The 9,131-nt window shown below is 39.4% G+C and overlaps 2 protein-coding genes and 1 long non-coding RNA gene across 3 annotated transcripts; 2 read left to right on the forward strand and 1 right to left on the reverse strand.

The window, feature by feature from the left end:
• Positions 1 to 260: 260 nt before the first annotated feature.
• Positions 261 to 4,527, reverse strand: LOC110923143 (phosphoribulokinase, chloroplastic). Its single transcript, XM_022167321.2, has 5 exons — positions 3,701 to 4,527; positions 2,970 to 3,054; positions 2,705 to 2,789; positions 1,646 to 1,890; positions 261 to 679 (listed from the first exon to the last, which is right to left on the reverse strand). Exons 1-5 carry the CDS (start codon positions 4,240 to 4,242, stop codon positions 428 to 430), a joined length of 1,209 nt encoding a protein of 402 aa, XP_022023013.1. The 5' UTR covers positions 4,243 to 4,527; the 3' UTR covers positions 261 to 427.
• LOC118481274 lies at positions 1,812 to 3,800 on the forward strand. The gene is made up of 2 exons (XR_004865178.1): positions 1,812 to 1,942; positions 3,632 to 3,800. It is a non-coding gene; the product is annotated as an uncharacterized LOC118481274 (long non-coding RNA).
• A 2,767-nt stretch (positions 4,528 to 7,294) lies between the features above and the next one.
• LOC110897203 lies at positions 7,295 to 8,922 on the forward strand. The gene is made up of 2 exons (XM_022144011.1): positions 7,295 to 7,696; positions 7,825 to 8,922. The coding sequence occupies exons 1-2, from the start codon at positions 7,295 to 7,297 to the stop codon at positions 8,920 to 8,922; spliced, it is 1,500 nt and encodes a 499-aa protein (XP_021999703.1).
• The last annotated feature ends 209 nt before the right edge of the window (positions 8,923 to 9,131 follow it).

The raw sequence follows: 9,131 nt of genomic DNA on the forward strand, positions 1-9,131 counted from the left end.
GTTTTCCCTTTATATATGTAACAACTTAAAGGTTAGTATCTTTAGAATCTTATAAGTTGTAGAAAAGCTAGTTGTAAATATGTTTTTGAGACCGTTGTTAGTATCCCTATTAACTGTAACAACTGTCGTTAGTTATGGTACTAACAACGTTGTTACAATTAAGGATTACATGCTATTACGGTATTACCTAAAGATCTGTAAACGAGCTTGTGTATTTGTGATTCCAAAACTGGAATTTGCAGTGATTTTGATAACAGAGGCGTTCTTTAATCTTCTCAAGATTTCATTTAAGAATTTGATTCCCTATATAACAGATCTCCATGGAAGAAACAAATGAAACTAAATACATACATACGGGTGTGTAACTCTCACAAGACACGTGATAAAAGCCTGACACTTAAAACTTATAAGTTTGTTTCTCTTTAGTTTAAGCTTTTGTAGCTTCCAATGTAGCTGAGGCCTTGCTGGCTGTGATTTGTTCAAAGAGATCTCTGATTTTCAAACCGACAATGGTTTGGAAGAGACCGGTTCCGTTGTTGCTGCCCGGGAAGTCGGCATGCTTCAACATTTGTTGGGTAATTTCTCCGTAGAATTTGGTGGAGATGTTGCTCAAATGGCTCTCAACATAGATGAGCTCGTCCAGTTTGTCGAATTGACCATCCATCTCCAATACGGACACCTGGAAAGTAAAACAAATATTGGTTTACTTGCTCATACTAGTGCACAATAAAGGTGGCAAAAAGGATTGATTTGACCGGGTTGAGTAACGGGTCAATGGGCTTTTTTCACATTTAAGGTGGCTTGTTTCTTTTTAAGCTAATCTATTTAATTTTACCCGTTTGACCTGTTAGAGAGGAAAGAACACATGAATTTACACATTCGTAAGTTAATGATTTGAAATTTACACCTCTACGAGAGAGATTGTTATGTAGAGTTAGGTGTGTAGAGTAACGTGTAAAAGAGCTTTTTTCACATTTAAGGTGACTTGAAGCATAGTTGTTAATGGCGCTCATAGCGAAGCGCTCATTCATAGCTATCTGATTCTGGAGCCTCCATAGCGAGTAAATAGTGGGATTTCAGGTTTCAAATATATAAATAGTGATAAAATATACGTATACAATAGCTGGATTTTAGGTTTTTTGTTAAATATATGTATAGAAACACCGTATTTGGATTTTAATATACATATAAAATATTTCTAAAATTTTCTTCTAGTGTATCCCTAAACATGAAATAGTGCCTGCTATTTCATCGCTGTCGCTATGTAGCGTATAGGATGCTTGTCGCTATCGTCTGCTATTCGCTATTAACAACTATGACTTGAAGCCAATTTAACTTTTTTCTTATTAAGTTTATTTCGTTAGTTTTACCCGTTTAACTCGGCAGAGAGAAACAATTACATGAATCTACACATTCATAAATAAATAGGTTGAAATTTCCACCTCTATTAGAGAGATTATTATGTGGAGTTAGGGGGGTAGAGTAATGTATCAAAGAGCTTTTTTCACGCTGAAGGTGATTTGCAGCCAATTTGACTTGTTTCTTATTAAGCTAGTTTCTTTAATTTTGACCCGTTTGACTCATTAGAGAGTATATATCATGAATTTACACATTCATAGGTAAACTATTATGTGAAATTACTTACCTCTTGACCGTAGTAAGTATCGGGGCCATAGGCGAACTTGATACCCGGGTAAGAACAAGTGAGCTTCCTCCCACAGGGAATCCATGAGATGGTGGAGCCTTCGTCGAACAAGTAAACCGGGCTGAAGTATTTGACTCCCTCTTTCATTATCAGCTTCACTCTCAACACCTTCCCCTCATTGTCATCTGGAATCAGCTGTGTAGGCAACACTTCAATAACCGCATCTGCGTATTGCTTTTGTGGGTCTGCAACATGAAAATCAAATTCAAAACAGAATCTACTCAAATTCTAAACCAGGTAATCCAGATCTTTTCTACAAGTTTCCTGTCATTTATTTATATATATGCTTTTTGATATTACATGCTAGGGCATTTCCGTTAGGGGTGTTTACATTCTGGTTTTGACGAAATATCTGAGCCGAATTGTCAACACCAGAGATGTTAATTATTCGGTTTGAAACTAATTAAACCGAAAACCACACCGAACCAAAATTGATTTAAACTGAACTGAATTACAAATTCGTTTTTAGGTTTTACAAAATCTGAATTCGGTTCAAACTTAATAGCCCGAATAAACTAAATAACCGATTACAAGTTTAGTCCATTCTTATATAGCTCAACTCAATCCAATAACAAATAATGGTAAAAAATTATTTGGTTTATTCAGTTGAAACCGAAACCGAACCGATGAACACCCCTAGCTAACTACTTGCCGGTTTTGCCGGTTGGCAATATGAACCGATTTTTTTTTTTCATTTCTTTTTAAATCGAAAGTTTGTATTAAATTATTAAAATTGATAAAGTTGGTTCACGAATATAGTATATATAATATATATATATACACACATAAGTGCATACTATAATAATGTACTATAATATTTTGAAATCGTCTGTCGTTTCCAAGTTCCAAACCATCGGTTGGAGTTTTAAACCACCAAAAGCGAAGCACATGAATCTCAGTTGGCCGAACAGGCCGACTTGCTTCTATGCCTTGATGGAGGTAAGAATATATACAATTTGATTATAAGTTTCGAGTCTATATATAATTGAGTATGTTTACCAATATAAGCATCAAAATCTGGCTTTCTTGCTTCAATACTAGCTTTAATACTTTCAAGGCTGTGTCCTCTCTCTGCCATGTCCCTCTGCAATTCATGGAAACAAATTATTCATATTTTCAATTCACGCAGGGTGTTTGGATATGCGTTTTGAAACTAGTTATGATTTCCGCTTTATTGTAGCTAGTTATTTCTATTTGTATGATTCACAATCACCCCAAAATAAACATCCAAACACCCCTTTAGTATTCGAACTTCATACAATACCTGAATTTTCCACGCGAATTTAACATCGTTGCTGATGTCCAAGTAGATACTGAAGTCCAAGAGGTCTCTTACTCTCTCATCATACCTACATATATGGGAATAAAAAATAATTTTTTTAATAAAACTTTTGACTCTTAAATTATTGTCACAGAGTAATCTTAACCAATATGACTTTCATTCACAAATGACTTATTATGTCAATTGATTTCTCAAGTTTGAGGAAAAGCAAGGACTAAGGGGGTGTTTGGATGTAAGTTTTAAAAGTGATTATGTAACACTATAAGTAGATGGACCGTAGAAAATAGTTTTTATACGTGTTTTTGTCATTTGAATGTGCAAGTCATTTCTTACATTGTGATAGGAGGACACGATTAAGAGTGTGAATTTCTAGCACGACAAACCGGAAATTCACAGGAACAAGTTTAGCTAAATGGGTCGTGTTTGGCTTTACATATATATTTTATAAAAATATGTTTTATGTCATAACCTAAACTGATTGGGTATGTTATGCCAAGTTACAAAATAAACAAATAGACAAATGAGTATTCATGTTTGATAGTTGTAAGGTAATTATTTTATATGGCTGTAACTTTAAATATTAATACGTAAAGTGCATTAATAAAAATTCAGGTTTAACATGTTGTGTTCGTCTCAAATTTCAGGTTTGACCCACCAACCTGTGAACATGACAATATAAGATCATTGGTCGGAGTGAAGAGAATTGGACTTACATTGGGTGCAAACCTTCAATGACAAGGATCTTAGGTGGCTTGATGAGCTCCGGAGGGTCCAAAAGACCACTAACATGGTTATAAATCGGCTTATCTACAGCAATCCCATCTTTTAAAGCCTTAACCTGTTCATACATGAGATCAAAGTTATTCGCTCTCGGATCAAGCGCGGTCACCCCTTCCACCTTCCTCCCTGTTCTATCCAACGAATGGTAATCATCCAAACATATAACCGTTGTCGTGTCACTTATGAGCGTGTTTGAATCCGGATTCCCTCCCTTTGGTGGCTCTGCTGCACCTCCAAACACACTAGTCAACCTCCTCATGAACGTACTCTTCCCGCACCCCGAGTCGGCTGCTAGCCCGATTACTATTGTGTCGCCTGCGCATCGTATCTCACCGCCTCTCACCCTGCCCCTATTGGTCTTTTTAGTATAGAACAACACTTGTTGTTTTTGAATTCCCAAATGGGATTTTGTTGGTGTTGAGATTGAACATGTTGAGTTGAGAGATTGGACCGTGTACACTGTAGACACTGCCATTTTTCTCTCTTGAAACTTTTTAAAGTTTTTAGAGTGAAAAGAATGATAAGATAGCTTTTTAATGAGTAACTGAAAATGGGTTTTTGGTCATTTTCTCCCTAGTGATAGTTATTGTGAGATACAGAATGAAGGAAGAGGTAGCTCATAGTGGTACTCCTAGAGTTGCACAAGGTACAACTTGTATACAATCCCTGACCATGAAAGTTTGAGGGCATTTTAGTCATTCCAACTGTTTGAGGAAAAAAAAAGGATTGGGTGGTGAAGATGAGGTGTAGACATTTGTGATGATAGTATGCATGAAGAAGCTTGGTGGTTATTTGTTGCAGTTTGGATATTTGTCATGCCATGTGGCATCAAGGTATTGGTTGATTGAGGATGAGGGTAGTTTGTGTGGAATAGAACTTTGGGTTCTTATATGCCAACCATATCAGACCTTGACCATCTTCTTAATTACAGTACAATTTTAAAGCAATAGGTACAAGTAGCTAGTAAGGGTATGCCCTTTTGGCTTTGGTCAACACTGTTTCATGGACATTATGTGTTAGATTATGTTCTAAAGTGATTTATTCAAACACATAGGACATTGTGGATATTTTTTTATAATCATGTTTAGCGCATTGATATGTAAAATAAATAATGACATGTTAAGGCTAAGCGACTCGTAGTTATTGATTCGGGTCATGATGTTTAGAATAGGGGGTTTAGGCAGGTTGGCTGATGCAGTAGGCGGGCTGGCTGATGCGTTAATACGGATTTGGGTTAAAACAAGTGGGTCACTTATTTGACGTGTCATTTTTGTACACATCATGTTTGTGTTCTTCACAAATCTCTGAACAGCCTTAAGCAAGCTCCCCGGGCCTGGTTCCATTGGTTATCTACTGCTCATCTACAACTCGGCTTCTGTGGGTCCAAAACTGATTCATCATTGTTTATACTTGCTAAGGGTGGTGCACTTGTTTATGTTGACGATATCATCGTCACTGGCAACAACCTGCACATTGATTGTATTATCTATAGTTTGATGATAGCCCCTTACTTTCGGATCCGGCATGGTATCGTCAGATAGTGGGTGCGCTTCAGTATGCTACATTGTCTTGACCCGATCTTACTTTTGCCATGAATCAAGTCTGTCAATTTATGTATGCTCCGACTGAAAATCATTGGGCTACTATTAAACGCATCACATGGGTACCGCTAACTTGGGTCTTCTTTTACGTCACACTCTGGATTCTTTTTGCATGCTTTTACCGATGTTCATTGGAAAGATAATATTACTTCTACTCTTCAGGCTAACTTGGGTTGGCTACCCGATCGAATCTTGTCTCATGGATGGCTCGTAAACAATGAACGAACAATGTCACAGTCTTCAACTGAGTTGGAATTCAAAGCTCTTGCTAATAGTGTAGCAACTAATCTAGTTGAAAGCCCTTCTTTCTGTACTTGGTGTTATGATAAAAGTATCACCCACTCTTTGGTGTGACTAGGGCTGTAAATGAACCGAACGTTCAGCGAACAGTTCGTGAACCGTTCGGCGGGAAGTTCGTTCATGTTCGTTCGATTAGCTTAACGAACGAACACGAACAAAAAATTTCGTTCGGTTAGCTTAGCGAACGAACACGAACATAGGTCTCGTTCGTTCAACCGCGTTCGTGAACGTTCGGTAATATGTTCGGTTACGTTCGACCGTGTTCGCTTGATTATATTAAAAAGTAATAAATAATAAACCTTTTATCTAAACATATTGAACACTTGAAACCCTATTTTTTTTCTAAGTTAGCTAAAATTTGGATATGCTAAGACATTTTTGGGGATAATTATGTCTAAGTTAGTTAAAGTTGTGAAGGGGTAAGGTCCCAAAAACCCCATAAAAGGCGCTGGGAACCATACCAAAACCTTACTGATCAAACCTTATACCTTGCGCGGCCGCGCACTGGTCTTACAAACAGAGATCTAAAGAACAGTCAAACTGTCAACATTGGCGCGCTCAAAGGAAATCATAAACCTTTGCGCTTTCTCCCATAAACAAAGGATGAAAATCCTGAGATAACTACTCCCGCCTTTATATCCGGACTTGGATATTATTTACCCAGACTTGGGAATTATTTATCCACCTGTCTTCACACGATAAGGTGCCACACCAGATTACAGCAGTAATCTTCTAGAAGAAATACAATCGTGCACCACCAAGACGGTTACAACCGAATGGACACGTGTCATCATCTCATGCGTCCCTGAAATCACAACGGAAGCATGCAAATGGAGAGTAATCTCCACTTGATCACTTTACACGTGCCAGATTCCCAGCCTTTGATCTAAGTCACAATCCGTGTGCTCTCACGTCAGATCAGAAAGCTTAACGGAAGGAAATGTAACCGCTTACGGGGTTAGCATCTTCCGTTAACTTTTCACTAACGGGTTAGCATCTTCCGTTAACTTTTCACTCACGTCACCAAGACGGTTACAACCGAATGGACACGTGTCATCATCTCATGCGTCCCTGAAATCACAACGGAAGCATGCAAATGGAGAGTAATCTCCACTTGATCACTTTACACGTGCCAGATTCCCAGCCTTTGATCTAAGTCACAATCCGTGTGCTCTCACGTCAGATCAGAAAGCTTAACGGAAGGAAATGTAACCGCTTACGGGGTTAGCATCTTCCGTTAACTTTTCACTAACGGGTTTTCCCGCCCAAATGACTCCCGGCTATAAATAAGAGATGAAACCCAGGTATGAAACAAGTTACACACACTTACTAAATACATTTCCTTCTTCACTACCAATACTTATTCTCACACCGGAGTCGGGTCAAGGAGAGAACCCCCTTCTCCCCTTGGCGAGGCTAACGGTGCTCTTTTTTTGCAGAATTATCGGAGAAGAAGGTCAATCGGATCTGAATCAGTCGAGTGGAAACTAACCTTTTATGCGGATTCAAACCCCCTAGATATTTCGGTTCCGACCATTTATCTAGTGTTTCTTCATTAGCGCCCACCGATTCCTCTGTTTTTTCAGTTTTCATCTCGTTTCGATTCAGGGCCTTTTATTCTCCATTATGGAAGAAAACTCATCATATCATCGACAAACCGGTCTTCGACCGAACGTCGGAAACAATGTTCAAATAGAAGGAATTCCAGAGGATGCATCGGATGACAACGAAGTTCAGTCCAACCGGGCAAACGATCCTCCAGAAATGTTACCAGTAAACCCTGCTCAATCAATTTTGCCACTAGGAGAAACTCCAATATCCTGGTACGTCAGGTCTCAAGGGGCATTAAACGCAGTATACACACAACCGTGTGCTCAGACTGCTCCCTTAACTCAGTCACGAAGACCAGGATCTCGGGCAAATGCTTCCCAACGAGAAAATTCAACTTACGAGGTACAGAAGTTTACGCCAGATCCACATCACAACATGAATACACTCAGACAGGAAGCCATCAGAGAGAAAGTCATGGTAGATTACATCCTCACCGAAGACGATCGGTCCATGACAGGTTAGGTTCCCAACAAGATACCCACACTGACGAAACTTACCCAACATATCGTTTAAGTGCAAATACCAGTGTGTTCAATCGATTGCAGCCAAACTATAATAAAAGCAGGCCTCGAGCGGTTTATAACCCCGAGGCAGAACACAACTATGATCTGATTTACCGCCCTGCGGAAGCAGCGGAAAATTCAAAGTTCATCATGGAAATAGCTTTGGCTCCACTTGAGAAAGCCAAATTACCATCCAATGTGGGAAAATTTAATGGGCTGGCAGACCCCGATGATCACCTAAGAGTATTTACCAGCGCATGTCTGGTTGGGGGTTGGACCCTCCCACTATGGTGTCATCTGTTCGTTCAGACCCTGACCGGACCAGCACGAATTTGGTTTGATAACCTACCAATCGGACAGATTGAATCCTGGAAGGATCTACGTGAAAAGTTTTTGACACACTTCAGGCAGCAACGACGTTCCATTCGCGATACATCTGACGTCATGAACATTTGGCGTCGCGATGACGAGAGTCTGGAGGATTTCATCACCAGATACAATAAAGAAGTATTGGAGATTGGCGGAGTTCATGAGCAAATAATCCGCGCACAATTCAAATATGCGGTTAGATGTGACGACATGATTAAGGTCTTATCTGGAACAGAAGGCCTTCCAAAAAGCTGGGAGAAGATAATGGCGGCAGCCAAGGTTTACGCGCAAACGGAGAAGAACCTTACTACAAATAGGCCACCGCCACCACATAACAGGCCTACGGACTTAAGCTCAACCGGCGAAAGAAGGTCAAAGAAATCATGGCGTGAATCCGGAACAGGAAGTCGTTCGTCTGAAGATGCCCGTACAACAATCAACAAACTCACCGAGCAGAGGGAAAACAAACATGAAAATAGGGAGAGGCAATGGACTCCCCTAACAAAAACCCCGGCGGAGGTCTTAAGTACTGAAGACTATCAATTCAAACCTCCGATCCCAATGAAAAGCAAGCGTGGACAAGACCCGGCACAATACTGCGAATATCACAAAGATAACGGGCATGCCACTAACAACTGCATCTCTCTACGCACAGAAATAGAGAAAGCCCTCAAGAGCGGCGAACTCACGCATTTACTCCAGAATGTGCGCAAAGAGATTAAGCAGATAACCCGGGGTGAAGAAGGCCCAAGCAAACGGGCGAAAACATAAGAAACAACTCTATAAGTTTCCTACGGAAAGACATGATTCATCAAGCGAAGCGGGAATATTAGAGAGTAAGTTAAGTTCCATATAATTATTTTAAGCAAAACTTTGTAAAAGCCTCTGTGCTCTATCCGTAAATAAAATTACAAAGTTTTTATTATTTCTATGTTTACAAAGTGCATGCAATTTCTTTTAGTAAGTGCAAAAACATTATG

This window comes from Helianthus annuus, chromosome 8, assembly GCF_002127325.2.
Source record: "Helianthus annuus cultivar XRQ/B chromosome 8, HanXRQr2.0-SUNRISE, whole genome shotgun sequence".
Lineage (NCBI taxonomy): Eukaryota > Viridiplantae > Streptophyta > Magnoliopsida > Asterales > Asteraceae > Helianthus > Helianthus annuus.

Excerpts from the sequence above, each read along its gene's own strand:
- LOC110923143 (XM_022167321.2), bottom strand. The coding sequence starts at position 4,242 with ATGGCAGTGTCTACAGTGTACACGGTCCAATCTCTCAACTCAACATGT. Across the intron at positions 3,055-3,700 it reads ATTGAAGGTTTGCACCCAAT|GTATGATGAGAGAGTAAGAG; the intron begins GTAAGTCCAATT and ends CCATATATGTAG. Across the intron at positions 680-1,645 it reads ATACTTACTACGGTCAAGAG|GTGTCCGTATTGGAGATGGA; the intron begins GTAAGTAATTTC and ends TTTACTTTCCAG.
- LOC110897203 (XM_022144011.1), top strand. The coding sequence starts at position 7,295 with ATGGAAGAAAACTCATCATATCATCGACAAACCGGTCTTCGACCGAAC. Across the intron at positions 7,697-7,824 it reads CCATCAGAGAGAAAGTCATG|CCAAACTATAATAAAAGCAG; the intron begins GTAGATTACATC and ends AATCGATTGCAG.